At 44.2% G+C, this 21,403-nt stretch overlaps 3 protein-coding genes across 4 annotated transcripts; 2 read left to right on the plus strand and 1 right to left on the minus strand.

The window, feature by feature from the left end:
• The first annotated feature begins 319 nt into the window (after nucleotides 1-319).
• Nucleotides 320-7,696, plus strand: rpn2 (ribophorin II). Of its 2 annotated transcripts, XM_056438255.1 has the most exons (18): nucleotides 320-393; nucleotides 747-937; nucleotides 1,043-1,138; nucleotides 1,412-1,587; nucleotides 1,701-1,776; nucleotides 1,910-2,044; nucleotides 2,131-2,307; nucleotides 2,398-2,516; nucleotides 2,822-2,927; nucleotides 3,354-3,445; nucleotides 3,537-3,651; nucleotides 3,780-3,974; nucleotides 4,062-4,148; nucleotides 4,245-4,340; nucleotides 5,295-5,370; nucleotides 5,848-5,977; nucleotides 6,630-6,742; nucleotides 7,095-7,696. In XM_056438255.1, the coding sequence occupies exons 1-17, from the start codon at nucleotides 381-383 to the stop codon at nucleotides 6,679-6,681; spliced, it is 1,932 nt and encodes a 643-aa protein (XP_056294230.1). In that variant the 5' UTR covers nucleotides 320-380; the 3' UTR covers nucleotides 6,682-6,742; nucleotides 7,095-7,696. The 2 variants fall into 2 exon arrangements, with proteins under 2 accessions (XP_056294230.1, XP_056294231.1); XM_056438256.1 differs by lacking the exon at nucleotides 6,630-6,742.
• Nucleotides 7,697-9,113: 1,417 nt separating this feature from the next.
• On the minus strand, nucleotides 9,114-11,811 carry ghrh (growth hormone releasing hormone). Its single transcript, XM_056437858.1, has 6 exons — nucleotides 11,642-11,811; nucleotides 11,314-11,425; nucleotides 10,537-10,641; nucleotides 9,612-9,716; nucleotides 9,382-9,507; nucleotides 9,114-9,304 (listed from the first exon to the last, which is right to left on the minus strand). The coding sequence occupies exons 2-6, from the start codon at nucleotides 11,388-11,390 to the stop codon at nucleotides 9,292-9,294; spliced, it is 426 nt and encodes a 141-aa protein (XP_056293833.1). The 5' UTR covers nucleotides 11,391-11,425; nucleotides 11,642-11,811; the 3' UTR covers nucleotides 9,114-9,291.
• A 2,818-nt stretch (nucleotides 11,812-14,629) lies between these two features.
• cdk5rap1 (CDK5 regulatory subunit associated protein 1) lies at nucleotides 14,630-20,453 on the plus strand. Its single transcript, XM_056437234.1, has 13 exons — nucleotides 14,630-15,072; nucleotides 15,159-15,262; nucleotides 15,355-15,389; nucleotides 15,485-15,585; nucleotides 15,672-15,882; nucleotides 15,971-16,091; nucleotides 16,763-16,993; nucleotides 17,507-17,604; nucleotides 17,701-17,756; nucleotides 17,946-18,076; nucleotides 18,198-18,347; nucleotides 19,594-19,734; nucleotides 19,897-20,453. The coding sequence occupies exons 1-13, from the start codon at nucleotides 14,787-14,789 to the stop codon at nucleotides 20,044-20,046; spliced, it is 1,815 nt and encodes a 604-aa protein (XP_056293209.1). The 5' UTR covers nucleotides 14,630-14,786; the 3' UTR covers nucleotides 20,047-20,453.
• Nucleotides 20,454-21,403: the final 950 nt, after the last annotated feature.

The following is a 21,403-nucleotide window of genomic DNA, read 5'->3' on the forward strand; positions in this document are numbered from 1 at the left end:
GCCGCACAGAGCATATCTCATTTAAAGTTGACGTTTAACTTTAGACTAGTTGTAATAATACAAAAGGTTCAGAATATATACACATTTATCAAATTAAACACGGTATGGGTTTACACATTTCATCATGGCATCGTGCTTGTAAAAATGTAATACAATTTATTTTATTACACGGTGCAAAACTTTAATATATTCGGCATGTACCAAGGACATTATTATTATCCTCAAACGGCACAAGCTACGTTTGTCTGACGTGTACTTACCACGGCTTTGACTTTGAAAAGTCGGAACTACTTCCGGATATTCTACCTTTGGTGACAGCTCACCCTTAAGATACCGGAAGCAATCGTCGCTTTTGGTGACGCGGCATAAGACTGCAAGACATGGAACGGTCTCGTAAGTGGAAATTTCCTCTACATTTCCCATTGTAATGTTCGAGAAGTATCTTCTCCGTGATATTGTCGTTTGGAGTGACGTTATGGTGTCGGACATTTTTGGGAATTGGTGAAGAAATGGCACTGGGTGCACGACGTGTACGGCTTCCTTCCGACGCTAGCTAACGTTAGCTCGCCTTGTAGCTTGACGCGCAATGAACGAGCGAGCGCAGTCTCAATGAATGAATACACATCCATCCCGAAAGAGGGCATCGTATACATGTGTTGTTTGTTATAGCAGCCGATAACATGCACTTTAAAAAAAATACTAGCCGGAAGGTTAACTTGTCTTTTTTTGCCGTTCTGTGTCGGCAGGTTTGTTTGCGTTGTTCGTCCTCAGCCTGGCTCTCGCTGGAGCTCAGGCGCTCACCCCGGCGCACTACCTCACCCTGTCCGATGTGGGCCGGCTACAGAACCTCCTGAGCCAACGATTCACCGATCTGGACTCCGCGTACTACTCGGTTGTTGGTCTGTCCAAGCTCGGGGCGACCATTCCCGATCACGAGGTAAGAAAAATACATTTCGTCATGATTCAATCTGGCTGTTACACGTTGCATGTTGCACCTCGATATTTATTGGCTTTAATAAAAAAAAGTGTGTTGTGTTTGCAGGGAATATGCCAGTTCCTCAAATCCCAGTTGGACCCCATGAGCATTGACTCTCTTTTCTTCGCTGCTGAGACCAGTCAAGCCATCTCAGGATGTGAGGTATGCTCGCCTCGGCTTTCTTATCTGGCCTTCTGCCGTTCTTCATGTGCAAAGGCGTTTTTGGAGTAGATGAGGATCACAAATCGATATATTTCTGGAGGTGCAAAATCCACCTCATTGCTTCATGGTCAAGGTGTTCGAATCAACTTTTCATATGATGGGAGGGTGAGAGTAAAAACATAATGTAAGATCATTGGCCTGAGCATCGAAATGGCAAGGTGGACTAATGCTTTACACTAATGCGATTGTAACACTATTTCCTCACCTCCGTAGATCCCTGTGTCCAATGAGACGCGAGACATCCTCCTGGCGGCGGTTAGTGAGGATTCCACCATGACCCAGATTCACAGGGCGGTGAGCGCACTGAGCTCTCTGGGGCTTCCCCTGGCATCCCAGGAAGTTCTTGGGGCCTTGACCGGTCGCATCAACAAGGAGGACAACGTCATGGCGTAAGTGTTTGTGTGTGTGTGTATGTATTTGAGGCGGTTTCAGGGAGCATTGCATTATTCTGTGTCTTCGTCGCAGTGCTCATGAGAATTTTTTGTTTTCTTCCTCCGGACAGTATCACTTTGGCTCTGCAGACCGCAGCACGCCTTTCCCAGCAGACGGAACTGGGAGGGATACTGGAGGAAATTGAGGTGAGTTCTTAAACTTCCACCAGGTGGTGCTGCGTGGCTGTTTGACTCTGTGCAGACGGCACTGGACTATTAATCGTGCACAGACATTTTAAATTCTCACGCTGAAACGCTTTTTTTGTTCTTTCCTCCTCAGGATCTCACGGCTCGTTTGGATGATCTCGGTGGCATCTACCTCCAGTTTGAGGAGGGACTCGAGGCGACTGCCTTGTTTGTGACCGCTGCTTATTCCCTGTCCGACCACGTGGACATGGAGCCCCCTCTGAAGGAGGTACGCTATCCGTCTTGTCAGGCTTTTCTCCCGATGGGGATTTTCCTTTCTGGAACTAACTGGTTCGATGGTGTTTTTTGCCACAGGACCAAGTCATCCAGCTGGTGAACTCCATCTTCAGCAAGAAGTCCTGGGACTCTCTGGCCGAGGCCTTCAGTGTGGCCAGTGCCGCCTCCGCTCTCTCCAACAACCGCTTCCACGTGCCGGTCATCGTCAGTGCTGCGGGCCCTGCCACGGTGTCTCACAGCCAGCCAACCCTGCAGGTACGGAGCGTGGGATCTCAACCTGGCTACAGTCCTCTATGAGCGTTCTGATTGGCTCACTCTGACGTTGTTTCTCTGTGTGATTCGCAGCTCCTGGTCACTGATGTCATGTCTCAACCTCTGGCCCTGGCCAACGTGGTGGTGGAATCTGCATACAACGTGGCCTCAAAGAGCGTCATTCTAAGCCACACTTCATTCACACTTAATGAGTATGTATGATCAGAGCTATAAGTGCGAGCGTTGTAAAATTAACTCGGAAATTCGGAATTTGGAACCCGGAATTTTGCATTTATTTGTGTATCGCTACACACAAATACGGATTAATGAGATTCCCCTAGCCTGGCTTAATCTGCCGTTTGAGTAATAACATTATACAAATGTCATTTTTGATGTTTTTTTCTTCACTGTGTAGATTGTGTTTAGCTCAGCATATTCATATTCTTTGCAAGATTTCAACACTGCCTGGTTTTGGTCGAATCTCCGCCGTGTTATATTGTGTTTTTCTAACCTTCAGTGGCGTCTTTGAACTGAACTTCATGTCCAGCCGGCCACCCAGCGGATATTACCAGTTTACTGTTGCAGTGACTGGGGATACCCGGTTTGTTGCCAATCACGTTGAGGTGAGGTGGCGCAACGTTTCACTTAATGATTTTAAATACGTTTTTATCTTGCCTTTTTTAATTGCCTTGTTCGAGAATCCGATGCAGATGAAATTGCGGCTGTTGGGTCTTACAAGGGGTTTGCCGGACTGGCAACCAGGCGTCAGCTTTTTGGTTGCCGAAACTGAAAATATGGTTTACATTTTTGTTCACCTTTTTAAAAATATATATATTTTGAGTAATTAAGATACTATGAAGTAATACGACAGCAAATCCAACATATAAGAATGCAAGCTTCATCAAAGTAACCAAACGAATGTCTGTTGTGTCAATGTCTCTTGATTCTGCTTCGACGGTTGCTCTCTCCCGTATGTTTTTATTTTTAACCAGTTCATGATTGGTGTGCTGCTCTGTTGATGTAACTTTGTGTTTGCCGTCCACCTGTAGCTCAAAGTAAAGGTGTCCACCGAGGTGGTCGTGACGAACATGGACCTCTCCGTGGTGGACAAGGACCAGAGCATCGGCACAAAGACCTCACGGTGAGGAGACGCGGTTGATCGGTGCGCTGACCCCGCGCAGCATAACGGTAGAGTACTAAATGCTCTTTTCTTTTTTTTAATCATGGCTCAGGGTGGACTATCCTTCCAAAGGCAAGAGCTCCTTCACAGCAGACGGCCACCAAAACTTCGCCATGGCCTTCCAGCTGGTCGACATCAACACCGGAGTGGAGCTCACCCCTCACCAGGTATGTAACCTGTGAGGGACATGACGGTTCTTAAATGATTGGCCAGAACTATCAGTTTAGGGGGGTGGGGGGGGTAGAGATGTTCTTCGGGATTCAAGATTAAGACTTATTTGTTGTCCCTGTCGCAGACTTTCGTCAAGCTGCACAATCAGAAAACTGGCCAAGAGGTCGTGTTTGTGGCCGAACCCGACAGCAAGAATCTGTACAAGTTTGAGTTGGACATCGCCGAGCGCAAATCCGAGTTCAACTCTATTTCCGGCACCTACTCCCTGCACCTCATCGTTGGGGACGCCACTTTGGAGAATCCCATCTTGTGGAACGTGGTGAGTGTCTGTTCAGCCTCGCTGGCGGTGTTCAGGCCGTGTGCTGACGGTACAAGTCTCTAAAGCCGAGTTGTGCTCTTTTGGAAGGCTGATGTTATTCTGAAGTTCGTGGATGAAGAGGCTCCAGTGGCCATTCAGCCCAAGACACTTTATGTGCCCAAACCAGAGATCCGGGTAATACTAGTTTACTATCTTCTTTTTTTTAGATAAATAAATAATCAATCATTTCCACTGCCTGGTGATTGAAAATATCTTCTCCTGTCTCTGCAGCACTTATTCAGGGAACCAGAGAAGAAGCCTCCCACGGTCGTTTCCAACGCCTTCACTGCACTCATCCTGTCTCCTTTACTTCTTCTGCTCATCCTGGTAATATTTCAAACAAAAATGTTTATTTAACGTTTTGCCTTCGGCTTAAAGGGATAGTTTTGAAGTGGGGGTTGTATGGGGAACTTATCTGTAGTCGGTGTGTTTACCTACAGTAGAGGCCCACAGAACACAAGAGTTGTTGGGTCTACCGCTGCCCCATAATCGGTTAGTATGTTAAGGTTTTGTTTGGATTCACCAAAAGTGACAACAGTAACACAAACTAACCAATCGAGGCAGCGGTAGACAAGTGACCCCTGTGTCCTTTGTTGTCAATGGAGTCTGCCTAATCGCATAAATAACCGTTTCAAGTCTAACGGAAAGGGCAAAGTCAAACTTTGAAAATATTCTAAAATGTGGAGGAAACATAAGCTGATGTATAGGTGTCTTTTTTTAAAAAGGTTGTCCTGCTACACCCAGCCACAGCAGTATGTTGCTTGGCTCCTTTGCCTTATTCCAATCTGTTTCTCCAAACCATCATATGCTACGATCGTCAAGTACCTCGCTCAAACCCCGCCTCCAAAAACATTGGAACTCTCCCATTTAACTGTAGACTAATTGGCGATGGAAATATCTTTAGAAACAATTTTGTCTCATTTGAAAGGCTCATCTCCTTCCATTATTAATTAAAGCCTATTTGAGTATTCAGCTTTGTTATTATTATTGTATGCACAGGGGGTTTGTTTGTTTTGGATATTTGTTTCCCTCAGAAAAAAAGCTCTTCAGTGGTAAGCTTTTATAAGCAGCACTGCACAAGTATAATGCTTGTTTTTTCATTTTGAAATCACAATAGTGATGGTGTATTTTTATCCGTGGCATTTGCAGTCATCGTTATTGTTGAGGCGGATCAGGGCATTGTGCGTTTGGCGGTAAACACTTTTTCCAGCCCCCTTTTGTTTGCCGCTCTTGGAGGGGGCTGACCATCATATTGTCTTTTATTCCCTCTCTCGTCTGTAGTGGCTTAAGCTCGGAGCCAACATCTCCAACTTCAGCTTCACTCCCAGCACCGTTCTGTTCCACGTGGGACACGCAGGTTGGTCCCCATCTCTGAAATGAAAATGTTCGTCACGCACCCGATTGTTTTCCGGCCTCTTCATCTGCAATTCATCTGCTTCTTTTCAAGTAACAGCCTGCGGCTGAGATTGTGCAATTAATTTAATCGATGCATCATCTGTGTAGTTCCATGCATCAGCTCTCGATACGAAACGTTAATTTGGCTCTAAATGGACGATAATCTACTCGATAAATATCATGCTGTATTGAAGAAGACTTGAAACTATAGATTGAGACCATAAACCCATTTATAAAATTTACTGGGGGGGAATAAATCGTGAGAGAAGTAGTCATTTTCTCATAGACAATAAGACTGAAGGAGTCGCCCCCTGCTGGTCAGTAGAGAGAATGCAAGTTTAATGTGCTTAGCTTGGATTTGGATCCACTTGTCAGTGGCTCCCCACTTCCCACGTGGGGAGCCACTGGCACTCCAGCTCACTCTCTCGTTTCATTTCAGCCATGCTGGGCCTGATGTACATCTACTGGGCTCACCTGAACATGTTCCAGACTCTGAAGTACCTGGCGATCATTGGCAGTGTGACTTTCCTCGCTGGGAACCGCATGCTGGCCCAGAAAGCCGTGAAGAGGTACGTCCCCTGATGGCACCTGGCGCCAAATGGTCCCTCTTGAGTGTCCTTTTAGTCCCAGAGAGGGAGAAAAGCCGAGTAGTCCCTTTTTAGACAAGGACTCTGGTGCTTTGAGGCCTCTCGGTAGTTCTTACCCTCAAGCCCCTGAGGAAAAGTGCCTAACACGTATTGCAGCTCCTCAGTTGCCCCCCTACTCCTCCCAAGAAGCCTGCCGTCGATGCCAGGCCCTCTGCCAGAAGCAGAGCTTGTGCCCACTTGGACCAGGAGTGAAGCGTGGCAGCAAGAGTGGGCATCTCAGTGGACAATTTCCTCCCCATCAGTATGTAGAGCCCTCAACGGGCCAGAGTGAGCAATCTGTTTGGATCTCTGACTCCAAACGTCACTTCATAATTGTTCACTTTTACTTCTTGCTCTTAAGACGAGCCCAGCTCATCCCGTTTGAGCAAGTCCTAGTCTTGCAATTAATGATTTCACAATTGTTTTTTTTTATTTTCATTTTTTTTCAGTGGGGACTTTTTTTTCTCCCCATCGTCCCTCCTGCCTCCCCCTTCTCTCCTGCTAGTCTCTTCTCTCCTTTTGCAGCTGGTGCCTGTGTATTTTTATTTTTAACCCCTTTATCCACACTTCGCTGTCTCTGTACTCCTTTTTTCAGGATTGCCGCAGAGCAATGTAGTAGGTTGGCAAAGTATAGGAGCCTCCGATAAAGCCCCCCCCCTCCCCCTCCCACATTTGTTACAAACGAGTCGGTCGGGCTCCCAGGCTGAAGTAAGGGCTTCCTCATGGTCTGCATCCTCAGTGCATTTCCCATAATGGCTGGCCGCGTGCATGGCTGTGTGGTGCTCGATCATTCTAACACCTGAGTGTTCACACACACATCCCCCCCCACCCCCCCACCCGCCCTCTTGGTTTGCCTCTCACTCATCCCATCATAGCCATACAAGCACTGTGGTAATCCCCCCCCCCCCTTCTCTTGTGTTTCTTTGTCCCAAAATAACATGTTTGTCGTGCATTAAAATGCATGATCAGAACCTTATTTTATATTGTTTTGTATGTGACTTGTCAAAGATCAGGTGTTAAATATGTGTAATAACTGTTTGCTTTTTTCTTTCTTCCATAGACTTGCGAAAAAATAAGGACGGCCATTTAAAAAAAAAGACGGGCGAAGCTCCTTTTTTTTGGGGGAGGGGTTTCTGAGGAGGTATTCAACGATGCATCAAATCAGACTTTTAAACGTGGCGTGGCAGTTTAAACATGCATTTCTGCGTTGCCAAAGTGGGAGAAATCAGTGTCACCGCGGGGAAAAAAACGGCCATTGACAGATTCGACTAAAGCTACTGATCATTGCACGTCCTCCTCCTGTGAGATTAGTGTTCTTTTTGTCCAACAGCCTGTGACCTGGGGGATTTATGTGTGTTTTTGGGGTTTGATTTGAGTTTTTTTTTTTTTTTTACGTTCCTCTTTTATTTTTTTTGCTCAATACCCATTTCACCACGTAACAAAAGCGCAAGTCAACTTGTTTGAGCTGACAAACAAACATCGGCATTAGCACTGATCTGTCGAACATAACTAACTATGCCAGTGTGTGTTTTCCTGTTTGATGCATCAGATGTGTTGTCGTCCCCTATTTGATACAGGCGTCCCCCGGAAATAAATGTTCAAGAAATGTGGGCCATGTGATGTTTTTGTAATGAAGAAGTGGAAATAAAGAAGTGGAGGTGACTAAGTTTCTTTCTTAAGTAGAGGGGTGGGGGGGGGGGGGAGAAGAAGAAAAAAACGGAACACGGTCCAAGAGTTGGATGACGAGGAGATTCTATTCAAACGTTGAATATGGTTGTTGGCCGATAATTATTGTTTTTTAATCCGGCCTCATGTCACTGAATTCAGTGAGGAAGTAGCCAAGTCCCTTAAAGCCTCGCCTTAATCCACGCCCCCTTGCCATTGTGACCGGACGCAATAAACACGCCTCTTGTCACTCGCAGCCGTCCAGTTACACGTGCAGGAAGGTAGGTATCCTAATTTGATTATCGTTAATTGCTATTTGCCTGCGAAGAGAATTTTAATAATAAAAACCCAAAACAATTGTTTATTTTAAATATTTTTCTTTTATTAAAATATCAATAACCGTAAGAATAACTTCGTTTTTAAGGGTGTGAAATTCCCTCTTTGTGTTTCCCCTAAACGTGTCCTTCAACCGGCTGTGGAGGGTTAGTGACGTCATAGTAAAGGGCCCTGGTACTGGAACGACTGTGGCATGATGAGGCCATCATTAATTACCAATACCATTGAACCAGACCGGCGTCCGAAACTACCTGAATGGAAGGCAGCCGTTGACGGTAATGTCACCTGTTTCTCGGCAGACATGTTGGCTCGTCACAGGTAATGATGGGTCGTGATGAAACAGGTGACACACGTTCTGTGCGTGCACGACTCTGGAGATAAAGGGAACGATATCAAAGGGGAGCCACTCAGCTAACTCACTGAGGGGCGGGCTCCTACACCGACACGTTTTTAGTTCTTTCATATTGACGATATTTACTCAAATGATTTGGTTCGTGCTTTTTTTGTTCACACTGATTTGAAGTGGGCGGTGCCAACGTGGAAAAAGTGATGCTGCACCAATCAGGATTCAACAACCATTGACGAAACACCCACAGTCCTGATAAAGCAGATAAGAATGTTTTGTCTTCAACTCCTAATGCATAAATATATATATACAAATATATAGTTATGTATGTAAACAAATAATTATATCTTCATATGAATGTATATATATAATTATTTTTCTAATTTAATTGCTGCATATTTAGTCAAAATGAGATAAAGCATGTGTTAGAAATAGTGTTGAGATATGTGGGTCTATTTTTCCTCCATAATGTTTTTTTTTTGTAGACCAGTGGACGGAAACGTTTAGATGTTTATTTGACCACTTTCTCCAGAATTCACTACATTTGCATATCTAAACATACCATTTAAGAACACTTGTAATACAATAAATAGTCTTAATGTGAGTAATCGACAGGGTAGGTTTCACAAAAAACATATTTTTTGAATTTTTCTTTTACCATATTCACTTTTAGTGTGTCCCTTTACGCACACATCACATTCTGGTGTTTCTGTTAAAGCAAGAGTGCACAACTTGACGTTCCTCATTGTCATTTATTCCACAGCCATGAGCTGAGCGTCAGATTTATTGGGAATAAAAAAAAAAGAATGACAACATCATTTCAATCTGTGGAAAAAATGGTTGGAGGAAGTGTAAGAATACAAGCAGCGATGATTACGAAGAGTGCTGTCGGTGAGGAGCACCTGGCATCTCAACTCAGCAGTCTGTGAAGAGGAAAGAGTCCGGTTAGTGACCAGAACTCTGAGCTCCAGACTGTAAGGCTTTAGTGGCATTTATTTACCCGGGCCTCATGACGTGCCCCTGCAGTCCTCTGTATCTCTGATTGCTCTGGATGGATGTAAGATCTTCGTTATAGGTCCCTTCGTATATGTCTGACTGACGTTTCATGTAGCTCACACTTTTATCTCTGTACGGGGAGGAGGGAACAACAACACATTGGCAATTCATAGTTCACGCTGCATTGCTCCGGACAGATTTGCACGGATTGATTCCCTCTCGTGCTCCACCTACCCGAGCCGTTTGCCCATGATACTCTGCAGGAACTTCCTGGCAGAGATTTGGCCCAGCACTTTCCTGTAACTGTTTGTGAAGATGGCATCAGCATGGCGTCCGGTGCTAAAGTCAGAGAGGGGACAATGTAAGTCAGTGCAGTTATTGCGCAACAGTATTATTGAATGGTTTTAAGGAAAAATTACCAAAAAAAAGTAAACTGCAGCAAAGAACAGATGGGTATCAAGTGTGTCTGTCTGTTCTCCAGCTTAAAGGGCTGACATAGAGTTCACTGACATAAAAAAAAAAACACATCTCAAGATTCAACGTTTTTATTATTATATGCATAAAAAAGGCAATGGTGATGAATATCCCTCCATTATCATCAATCAAAATCTGTAAAAAAAGAAGATAAAATCATGCAAGTAAAAGCACATTAAAATTAAATAGTGCAAGTTAAAATATAATTATATTTTTTGGTCAACAGTAATGCAAAACGAATATAATATATAGATACATATGTTGTATACACACATCGATACAGAGGGGGATGAAATGTCTTCACCCATGCAGATAGTTTGGGTTTTATATAGTTTGGGTTTTATTTGCTTCACTTTTCTTTTTTTATAGATATCCTTCCATCTCGCCTCGCTGTGAACACTTTTATATTTCACATTTTGGAACTACTCTCTCTAACAGCTGAATAGTTACTACACCGGCACACCTGTTCTGAACGGACACGCCGATGTAGAATTCTTTAAAATGTCAATTTCCACACCTGTTAGAACCACAAGAGCAACTCCATTCACTTCCATTGTGCTGTGGATGGAGCCAGACATCTTTGAAAAACCATACATCTATATTTTAGGTTTTCTTGTAATGTGGGTAACCATTTTAACACCTTTTGTATTTATTTATTCATTTAGATCCATATTAACACACTGACCGCAACTCAGCTCGCTCCCTGGAAGGACTTGTGTCGTACTTCAGCTGCTCTGCTGGATTCTTCACAGAAGATGTCATCAGGATGGATGTGTTCCTCTGGACGAACCTGAGAAATATCCTCGGTAACCAAACAATTGTGGAACATCGTATTCAACCATTTTATCCTCAGTTCTTGGTAAAATGCTCTGGCTCTAGTGAAATGCTGTACATGTGACGCTGTGCAAATTTAACCTGGTGACTAATCCAGACATCTTGACCCTTTTTAGCATAACAAAGAGCAGAGGGCACAGCTATGACACGCAGAGCTACCTAGTGAAAGGTAAAACATCACGCCGCTTTGTGCGTGGACATGGTTACACGTGTGAGCCATCGGCGCTGTGGTCAAAGTCATTGTCCATCGCCCCCTGAGCTCCAATCAGTGTCATGTTGCATTTCTTGTTGCACATGTTGATTATCGTCTTTCTAATGTTACAAGTGTTTCACATTTACCTCGCGGGAGCTTTCCGACCGCACAATCTGTCCCCCTGGAGCTCAGCAACATTTAGTCACACCTCGAGGAGTGTATTCTGTGTAGTGATGCAATCAGTCTGAATTCTATTTGTTTAATGTTTTATCCAGAGTACTAATCTTTAAGCACTTGACAGTATTCGACTTGTCACAAAAGATTATTTTTTTTAAAGAAATATAATTGAACAAACATTTGTTTTAAACACCCTACAAAATACGAACACACACACACACATCAAAGATTTTTTTTGGTAAATCTTCCAGGACTCACCTAATGGACGGGTAGAGCGGGAAGCCTGATAAAGACACGACCAAGCAACACAACAGCAGCAGTGCAGATTTATCCATCCTCGCAGCCAGTCCCGGACAAGAAGAATGGAAGGCTACAACAAATGACAGGAGTAAAAATTACATTCGAAAAAAAAGAAGAACCCCCCCACTCTGATTCCACAGTTTCCTCTCAACCAGCCTCATCGCTCTGCAGATGGTCACCGAAGTTGCTATTAAGGACAACATCTACATTTAATCTAAAAAACATTTAGCCAGTTACATATATATAATACTCACATGGCATTCACACAAGGGGGTGGAAGAGTTACCTGGATATTTTGGTTGCGTGGGTGTGTGTGTGTGTCAGTTCCGAGCGTCTTTGCGGTCCCTCTTTACTTGGTGCCCTCCACTCTCATCATCTCCCACTGCCAGGAAAGGCTGAACAAAAGCAACACTGGAGAAGTACTGTTGGTTATCCCTTCATCCATGGTCAGCTTATATGAACCTGTCACTCCCACATCTCTCTCTCTCTCTCTCTGAGCTGTCATCATGCTCTCTCTCTCTTTTTTTCTTTTTGTCCTTTGCCCCTTTTCTCAAATCCAAGTTGTTTTATTGCCATGATTCAATACAGAAAGTGTGTTGTGCAAGGTTTACAATATAAGTATAATAACTGAGAATGTAGGGAAAGTGGGCACATTTCCACATTGTGTTTATGTCATGAACATTAAAAAAATCCCCAACAAATTATTTAAGACAAATAAAATAAAAGAATATATATGATATATACACTACCGTTCAAAAGTTTGGGGTCACCCAGACAATTTCGTGTTTTCCATGAGTTGCAAAATGTATAGAAAATATAGTCAAGACATTGACAAGGTTAGAAATAATGATTTTTATTTGAAGTATTAATTTTTTTCTTCAAACTTTGCTTTCGTCAAAGAATGCTCCTTTTGCAGCAATTACAGCATTGCAGACCTTTGGCATTCTAGCTGTTAATTTGTTGAGGTAATCTGTTGAAATGTCACCCCACGCTTCCTGAAGCACCTGCCACAAGTTGGATTGGCTTGATGGGCACTTCTTGCGGACCATACGGTCAAGCTGCTCCCACAACAGCTCAATGGGGTTGAGATCTGGTGACTGTGCTGGCCACTCCATTACAGACAGCATACCAGCTGCCTGCTTCTTCCCTCAATAGTTCTTGCACAATGTGGAGGTGTGCTTTGGGTCATTGTCCTGTTGGAGGAGGAAATTGGCTCCAATCAAGCGCTGCCCACAGGGTATGGCATGGCGTTGCAAAATGGAGTGATAGCCTTCCTTATTTAAAATCCCTTTTACCTGGTACAAATCTCCCACTTTACCAGCACCAAAGCAGCCCCAGACCATCACATTACCTCCACCATGCTTGACAGATGGTGTCAGGCACTCTTCCAGCATCTTTTCACCTGTTCTGCGTCTTACAAATGTTCTTCTGTGTGATCCAAACACCTCAAACTTGGATTCATCTGTCCAGAACACCTTTTTCCAATCTTCTTCTGTCCAATGCCTGTGTTCTTTTGCCCATACCAATCTTTTCTTTTTATTGGCCAGTCTCAGATATGGCTTTTTCTTTGCCACTCTGCCTGGAAGGCCAGCAGCCCGGAGTCGCCTCTTCACTGTCGACGTTGACACTGGCGTTTTGCGGGTACCATTTAAAGAAGCTGCCAGTTGAGGACCTGTGAGGCGTCTATTTCTCAAACTAGAGACTCTAATGTACTTGTCTTCTTGCTGAGTTGTGCACCGGGCCTCCACTTCTCTTTCTGCTCTGGTTAGAGCCCGTTTGTGCTGTTCTCTGAAGGGAGTAGTACACACCGCTGGAGGAAATTTTCAGTTTCTTTGCAATTTCTCGCATGGAATAGCCTTCATTTCTAAGAACAAGAATAGACTGGCGAGTTTCACATGAAAGTTCTTTTTTTCTGGCCATTTTGAGAGTCGTATCGAACCCACAAATGTGGTGCTCCAGATAATCAACTAGCTCAAAGGAAGGCCAGTTGTATAGTTTATATCTCCAGCATAACTGTTTTCAGCTGTGCTAACATAATTGCACAAGGGTTTTCAAGGGTTTTCTAATCATCCATTAGTCTTCTAAGGCGATTAGCAAACACAATGTACCATTAGAACACTGGAGTGATAGTTGATGGAAATGGGCCTCTATACACCTATGGAGATATTTCATTAGAAACCAGACGTTTCCACCTAGAATAGTCATTTACCACATTAACAATGTATAGAGTGTATTTCTGATTGATTTAATGTTATCTTCATTGAAAAAAACAATGCTTTTCTTTGAAAAATAAGGACATTTCTAAGTGATCCCAAACTTTTGAACGGTAGTGTATGTAATATATATTTATAGTTGTATAACATTTAGCATTAAAACGCACATTTTGGCAGCCATTACTTTACATCATTATGCAAATGTAATCCCTAAAATAAATTGAAAAATACAAAATGAATATAGACCTTAATTTAAGAGGATTGTGTTCAAACGCCTTAAAAAGTTATTCAACACGATGACAATTTTACTGCCTACGAAATGAAAATAAATGTGCATAAACAGCTCTTTGATAAATATTTGTCATGGGTTAAAAGTGTGTTTAATTATGTATTTCAAGCTTTACATTGTGCACACCTCTTATGTATCAATTGGTGCTACATAGGGATTAATTGAACGGTATAAATACAGTCCAAAGTGTTCAGGTTTAATCCGGATTCAAGATTTTGGTGATTTATTGAGCTCACTTTGAAGCGTCCGCCGATGGCCGGAACGTTGTTTCCCGTCAAGGTTTTAGACGGACCGTAAAGCTCGATGCACCCTGGGATATGCTGTCAAACGCAATGTTGGGACGTAAGATGATTCCCTGTCCTCAACTTCCAACTTGGTCGAGCGGGGCACCGCTTAAATATCCTTGTTCTTCTCTCATAGCTTTCAGAACGTAAAGGAACAGTGCCACGTTTTTCATAAAAAGGTCCGAGTGAGATACCCAATCGACTATTCCTCACCTCATCTTTACGCCATGTTTGTAAATTTACTCCTGAAAGAAAAAACGTTGCACTTGACACACACAGCTATTAGTCACGACGTTGTTGAGGGAACGATGGTTACACACGTTAGCTAATATAAGCTGAAATTCCTGCCACCGTTCCCAAAACGAATTATTTCCCAGCCAACTTGCAATTTCCGACATCTCAACGCTATTTCCAGGTCTTTGCGCCGTTACTTTGGAATGGGGAGATACTCCTCTTGCCTTGAGTATATCTTTGGCTCCACAAGACACGAGCGTCTGAATGACATTTACCCAACATAGCTAGCGCTAATTCACCAATATATACAAGTTAGTGAGTAGGCTAAAAGTGACCAACTGCAGTATGCGGTACGGCCGGTGAATCAGCCACACGTACTCTACTCGTGGAGTTTACGTGAGCGAACTGAGCATGGAATACCTCAGGAAACCCCTCATGACCCTTCCTCAACTGTGGAAGCCCCTCAGGTGCGCTCCATCCAAATACTGTTCTAAATCAGCCAACAGCGGCGTGACCTCAAGAGAGAGGAGGACAGCAACCGCAGACGGGTTCAAGGCTCAGATATCCTCCGGTCCGAGTTTTCAGGATTTCATCAGAGGGGTTTCGGCTCGCGAGACTCGCCCCGCAGTTGACCACGAGGGCTCCGAGGACCGCGGTTATGTTCCCGACGACTGGGAGACGGGCAACTCGAGAAAAGGTCAGTCAGCATCGCTGCGAGTTAGATTCACGGGAAGCGGCGGCGGGACGAGTTTGCTGAACTGCGTGTGTTTGTGTTCACGTTAGTGTACTTCGAAACCTACGGATGTCAAATGAACGTGAACGACACGGAGATCGCCTGGTCCTTACTGCAGAAGAAGGGCTACCGGCGCACAGCGGACGTAGGAGAGGTGTGGAACAGCTCCAAACTATTTAAGGACCATGTATGTGTAGGGGGAAACATAATAACAATTGACCAAATAAATACATGTTGTGCTTCCAGGCAGACGTTGTCCTTCTGGTAACATGCTCCATAAGGTAACTTGCTATGTTTCCTATTTTATTTATTTGTTTACAATTGTTCATATAGCGTTAGATGACAGAGGTCTTTCTCTCTCTCGATCTCTCGACAGAGAAAAAGCCGAACAGACCATTTGGAATAGACTACGGCAACTGACGGCGATGAAGAAGAGGCGGATGAAGACCCCAACGCCGATGAAAATTGGGGTTTTGGGTGAGTTCTGGTTCACTTACGCATACTGTCCCCCCCCCCCCCCCCCGGGGACGCGCACTGACCGCGCGCCCGTGTGTTGGTCCAAGGGTGCATGGCGGAGCGGCTCAAGACGGAGCTGCTGGAGCGGGAGAAGCTCGTGGATGTCATCGCGGGTCCGGACGCCTACCGGGACCTCCCCCGCCTCTTAGCCGTGGTCGACGGAGGTCAACGCGCGAGCAACGTGCTGCTATCGCTGGAGGAGACCTACGCTGACGTCATGCCCGTCCACCATGCTCCTCATGGAAAAAGTGCTTTTGTGTAGGTCTCCCCCCCCCCCCCCCTCCAGTCAGTTCCTTCTGTGTCTCTGATGATTGTGGTTTGTGTGCGCGTGCCTCCGTTTCCGCAGCTCCATCATGCGAGGCTGCGACAACATGTGCAGCTACTGCATCGTCCCCTTCACCCGCGGGAGAGAGAGGAGCCGACCCGCCGGCTCTGTGCTGGAGGAGGTTCGGCTGCTGTCCGACCAGGCGAGTTCTGAGCCCAACACACACTTATACATGGAGGGAGTAAATGAAAACAAGTTCTTCTGATTCATGTATTTAGATCTGATTTTTGAGAGAACATTGTGAAGATCAGGATTCATGTTTTTAGATGGAGCCACATAACACAACATAAGTACATCTGTATTTTTCTATCAAAGCCCGTCATCTTCCTGTAAAACAAATTCTGACTGTCTGCTTCTGTGCGCTAGTACCAACTATAGACCGTTTATAAGAAGTTAACGTAGTCATCGTGACGTCACAAATGGACCATCATTTAATAAATGAACATCATGCTGTGTTGAAGAAGACTTGAAACTAGAGATTGAGACCATAAGCACATGTTTACAATGTTTACTGATCAATCAAGTTAGAATTAGTCCTTTTCTCATAGACTTCTATACAATCAGACTTATTTTTTTGCAACTAGAGGAGTCTGCCCCCTGATGGTAAATTGAGCGATTGCAAATGTTTAGACTCCTCGGCAGAACTGGAGCATGCCGCCTGGTACCAATACATTTCCACCATCCTCCGTGTTGCACCAGATTCCGATCCCACCGACCTTCTACCGGTCCAATTAAATGAGAATAATAATATTTCCAATCCCTACTTTGTAGCTGTAACCGCTTGATACATGTATATTTTGTTTTTTTCTTCAGGGTGTGAAGGAGGTGACTCTGCTGGGTCAGAACGTGAACAGCTACAGAGACACGTCGGAGGAGCAGTTCCGCGGCTCCGACCCGACCAAGCTCAGCCAGGGGTTCAAGACCGTCTACAGAGCAAAGCAGGGCGGTCTGCGCTTCTCCGACCTGCTGGACCGAGTGTCGCGCATCGATTCAGACATGAGGATCCGGTTCACCTCCCCCCATCCCAAGGATTTCCCTGATGAGGTACATGTTGCTACTGAAGCCCTGTCAAAGCCAACACATCTACTGATCCAAGTGTTGTCTAACTGCATTTGTGATTTAAGAACAGTTGGAAATAAAAAAAAACGCTTTTTCGCCACAATAATGTTTTTAAGTTCCATATTTTCGTTTTTCCATCTGTGCAACAGCTGGGGGGGGGGGATTCTTTATTATTACAAAACATACATCAGCACAGGGGAACTTTTATTTATTCTGCGGTCAAGATTTCTTTCAGAATATTCTTTCAAATATTTGTATCGTTGTTTGTTGGTGTAATACTTATTCCGACCACAAGAGGCAGAAGGCACCACCCCAAGTTCTAAACAGGATTTAGAGCTTTATTGTTTTGTGGATTTTAATTGAACTTATTTTCATACACACGATATATGTGCCTTGTATTTAGAGATCATGTGAAAATATTTTTTCCTCCTGCATTAACTTGCTTCCTGACCGGCGGTGTGCGCTTCCTGACTGGCGGGTGTGCGCCGGCGTTTTCAGGTTTTGCACCTGATCGCGGAGCGTGGAAACATCTGTAAGCAGATCCACCTTCCAGCCCAGAGCGGCAGCAGCGAGGTCCTAACGGCGATGCGGCGCGGGTAAGATGTTTTTTGTTGTTGATTTCTCATCAAAGAAGTCTCTTAAAATGTCCCCAAGAGTTCTAATCACATGTCTTTTACCATTTAAATGCACAGCTACACGAGAGAGGCCTACCTCAAGCTTGTGGAGAACGTTAAGAGAATCATCCCCGGTAAGAAAGACACCAACACTCCGGTCAAGTTTTACTAGAATGTTTCACTCAAGGAAAAGTAAAATAATGTGGGGCGGATGGGGGGCGGGGCCAGCCCAGCCCAGCTGCCAATATAATATAAAGGGCCTTTTAGTATTGTCCGACTGATGGAGTGTGTGTGTGTGTGTGTGTGTGTAATCTGTGTGTCAGAGGTGAGTCTCAGCAGTGACTTCATCTCAGGCTTCTGTGGCGAAACGGAGGACGACCACCAGCAGACCCTGTCCCTGATCCGAGAGGTGGGCTACAATGTGGGCTTCCTGTTCGCCTACAGCATGAGGAAGGTGAGCTCTGGTGCGGGTTTGGGATGTAGCGTCGCTCGTGTCAAATTTTTTTTTTTTGTTGAATTAAATCCGAGCCGTCACTTTTCTAACGTGTGGTCTCTTTGGTCTCCCTGTGACTCAGAAAACCCACGCCTCCCATCGGCTACACGACGACGTGCCAGCTGAGGTGAAGCGGCGGAGGCTGGAGGAGTGCATTGGTGCGTTCAGAGAGGAGGCGGCGAGGGTCAACGGCGCGCTGATTGGCAGCACACAGCTCGTGCTGGTGGAGGGAGTGAGTACTGCGCACTTGACTGGCACGTCCTTCGCAGGATGTGAGGTTTCAAATAAATAATTAGATATAAAAAAATGTATTACCCTTAACATGAGATGTAGGAATTTATATCAAACTTATTTTATTAAAGGTCCACTATGCAGGACTGTATACTGTAATGTAAATACTCATTAAAAAATAGTATGAATCACAACCTATGACCCTCGAGAGTTGGCGCCTGTATTTTCTGGCGCCACCATTTATGGCTTAAAGTTAAATGTCGTCATTGATTTTAAACTTCGCTCCGTCCAATTCTTTGATTTATGTCCAAACACCGACACAACAGATGCACATTCCCATCAGCCTCTCTACTTTGTGTTTTGGCTGTGGACATTTGATAATCTACGGTATTGTAAACAATGCTAAAAAAGGCTCCTCCCACACTGTATGCTCGTCGTCAATAATCATAGGGCATTATTTTAAAAGTTGAATGCTATTTTTCTTTCATCAGGTTTATGATTCTGTTTATTATTGTATTATTTGTTCTCATTCCAGAGCAATAAAATACCAATATTAATGATGTAATATTGTATACCGTGAAACCGTGATGTTTGTCATGACAACGTTGTTACAGCCCAAGTGCTAATTACAGGGTTCGTACGGTCATGGAAAGCCTGGAAAAATCATGGAATTTTAAAATGGTCATTTCCAGGCCTGGAAAAGTCATGGAAAAAACGTAAATCAGAAAAGTTTTGGAAAAGTCATGGAAATGTGTGATAATCACATGTTCATTTACGCCCAGTTTAAAATAATTGATACGTTTTTTTAAAGAAAGACGCTCAAAATATAAGCCGGCCTACGCTCTCAATACGCACAATGTTCTAAATTGTTCATGTTTATACCGAGATTTCAGTTTGGTCATGGAAATTTAGTTAAAAGTCCTGGAAATCCATTGGTCAAAATGTGTAAGAAGCCTCTAATTAGTACAACGCAGCAGGTAAACACACTGAACCGACATGGCGGACATGGGGAAACGCTTCCCCTGCAGCTGTCGAGCTCAAAGCCTTCGCTGTGTCCAGCCTCGCATGGCGGGTAGCCCGACTCTGAGTCTTGTTGATACTCCAACCTGCGGGGCAGAGGATTGATTGGTGCAGCAGTTGCATTCGTAATGTGCATCACTGCTCGCCACGGATGAAAGCAATGAGTGCTGTGACCTGTTACCGGGCAACAGCTGCTCATCTCCGTGGTTTCCACTTTTTTTACGCAGGAAAGTAAAAGATCTGTCGAGGACCTGTGCGGGAGAACGGACGGCAACATGAAGGTGATTTTCCCCAAAGAGGACGTTGCCGTGCAGCCCGCAGCATCCAACGCTGCGTCCGTCCATGCTGGGGACTATGTGCTGGTGAAGGTAGGGTTAGCCAGTGCCTTGTTTCAAAAAGAGCCTGGCTAATGTTATGAGTCGCTATTTGTGCATTACAGATACGGTGTATGTTGGCTGATGAATGAAGAAAGAGAAAAAGTTCATTCATCACTCCCCCGCTGATGTTGCTCCTCTTTTATCTTTCCGTAGATATTGTCGTCCAGCTCCCAAAGCCTGAGAGGCCGAGCCCTCAGTCACAGCTCCCTGAGCGGCACAGGGAAGCACTGCGAGACTGCGCCGAGGCTCCGGCTCCATGAACATGCCCCCTCGGACACGACCATGATTGAAACGTGCCCCTGAAGGGCCACGGGAAACGCCACAGGAAACCAGCTGTCGCTTTTTTGAGGAATCGGGGACACTACATTCTTCTCGTGACCCACTCATGAAGATGCATGGAGACTGTTTTTACGGGACATCTTTACTAGCTCATCTTTCTGTCACGTTGGACTATTTAAATGTTGTGCGTGCGTGTGTGCAAGTACACGTGTGTGCTAAGCAATGCACTGCTGTGTACAGGGACAGCAGCACTGACTTTTTCAATGGCGTCCCGCTGAGACTCCCATCACCAATATCCATGGTGGAGAATCATGTGTATTTATTATTATTGCATATCAATAAATAATGTTTATATACAGTACCTCTGTATTATACTGCGTAGTGTATTGTTTTATCACGTTTATCGTTATTAAATGAAGTTGCCTACTGTGCGTATGTTTAATACAGTGAATAACATCCATTCATACTTTGAGTATTTCCATTTGATAGTAGGCTACTTTTTACTTTTTACTCTACTAAATTTACTTGAAACCTCAAGATACTTTACATATGAAACTTCATTATACTTACATGATATGATGCAGTTGTAGTGCTATAATCTACCCAGTAGTATACAAAGTATCCCAATTTGGCTCCACATTGATTAACTACAACATTAAACTGCCTCGTGTGTATTATTTAATGATGAAAGCTAAATAACTAAGGAGCCACTCTGCATACTAATTAAAAGTATTTTGTGGGAGTACTTCCACATTTTAAAACTAGAACGGGCACTCGGTAGAGCGCATACCTTCGCATATCACAAGATTGGGAATTGAATTATGAACATGTTGGCATTAATTGCATGCCAATTGGATAAAAATTGACCGCGCTATGGTAAAAAGAAGATTTTGACCTTTTCATGACCTTGACCTTTGACCCGATTGATCCCAAAATCTAATCAAATGGTCCCCGGATAATAACCAATCATCCCACCAAATTTCATGCGATTCGGTTTAATACTTTTTGTGTTATGCGAATAACACGCATACAAATAAATAAATACACGGCGATCAAAACATAACCTTCCGCATTTTCAATGCGAAGGTAATAACTAACTTATAGTTCTGTAACGTTAGTGCGTGGGTTTGCTAACGTTAGCGAACAATTCAAACTTACGTTAGCACAGTAGCAGGACAAGAGCTGAACGTAATCATTTCAGCGAATGTTCAGCTACTTAATTATACGCTACGGTACATTGATCATTAAATATATTCGGTTTTTATTGTTTGCCTTGGTGTCAGTGGGAGAAAAGTGTGGCTTATTCAAACTAATAAATGCATGCTATTGTGGACTGATGTTCATATTTGTCATTGGCGCAACCAATATTAGACGTCCTCTA

Source organism: Pseudoliparis swirei, chromosome 18, assembly GCF_029220125.1.
Source record: "Pseudoliparis swirei isolate HS2019 ecotype Mariana Trench chromosome 18, NWPU_hadal_v1, whole genome shotgun sequence".
Classification (NCBI taxonomy): Eukaryota; Metazoa; Chordata; class Actinopteri; order Perciformes; family Liparidae; genus Pseudoliparis; species Pseudoliparis swirei.

Coding starts and splice junctions, on each gene's coding strand:
- ghrh (XM_056437858.1), bottom strand. CDS start 11,390: ATGGATAAATCTGCACTGCTGCTGTTGTGTTGCTTGGTCGTGTCTTTA. Junction 9,717..10,536: donor AGGGAGCGAGCTGAGTTGCG/GTCAGTGTGTTA, acceptor CTCTGACTTTAG/CACCGGACGCCATGCTGATG. Junction 9,508..9,611: donor ATCATGGGCAAACGGCTCGG/GTAGGTGGAGCA, acceptor CTCCCCGTACAG/AGATAAAAGTGTGAGCTACA.
- rpn2 (XM_056438255.1), top strand. Junction 1,777..1,909: donor GGATACTGGAGGAAATTGAG/GTGAGTTCTTAA, acceptor TTTCCTCCTCAG/GATCTCACGGCTCGTTTGGA. Junction 2,045..2,130: donor TGGAGCCCCCTCTGAAGGAG/GTACGCTATCCG, acceptor TTTTTGCCACAG/GACCAAGTCATCCAGCTGGT.
- cdk5rap1 (XM_056437234.1), top strand. CDS start 14,787: ATGGAATACCTCAGGAAACCCCTCATGACCCTTCCTCAACTGTGGAAG. Junction 15,586..15,671: donor GATGAAAATTGGGGTTTTGG/GTGAGTTCTGGT, acceptor TGTTGGTCCAAG/GGTGCATGGCGGAGCGGCTC. Junction 17,605..17,700: donor CTAACGGCGATGCGGCGCGG/GTAAGATGTTTT, acceptor TTAAATGCACAG/CTACACGAGAGAGGCCTACC.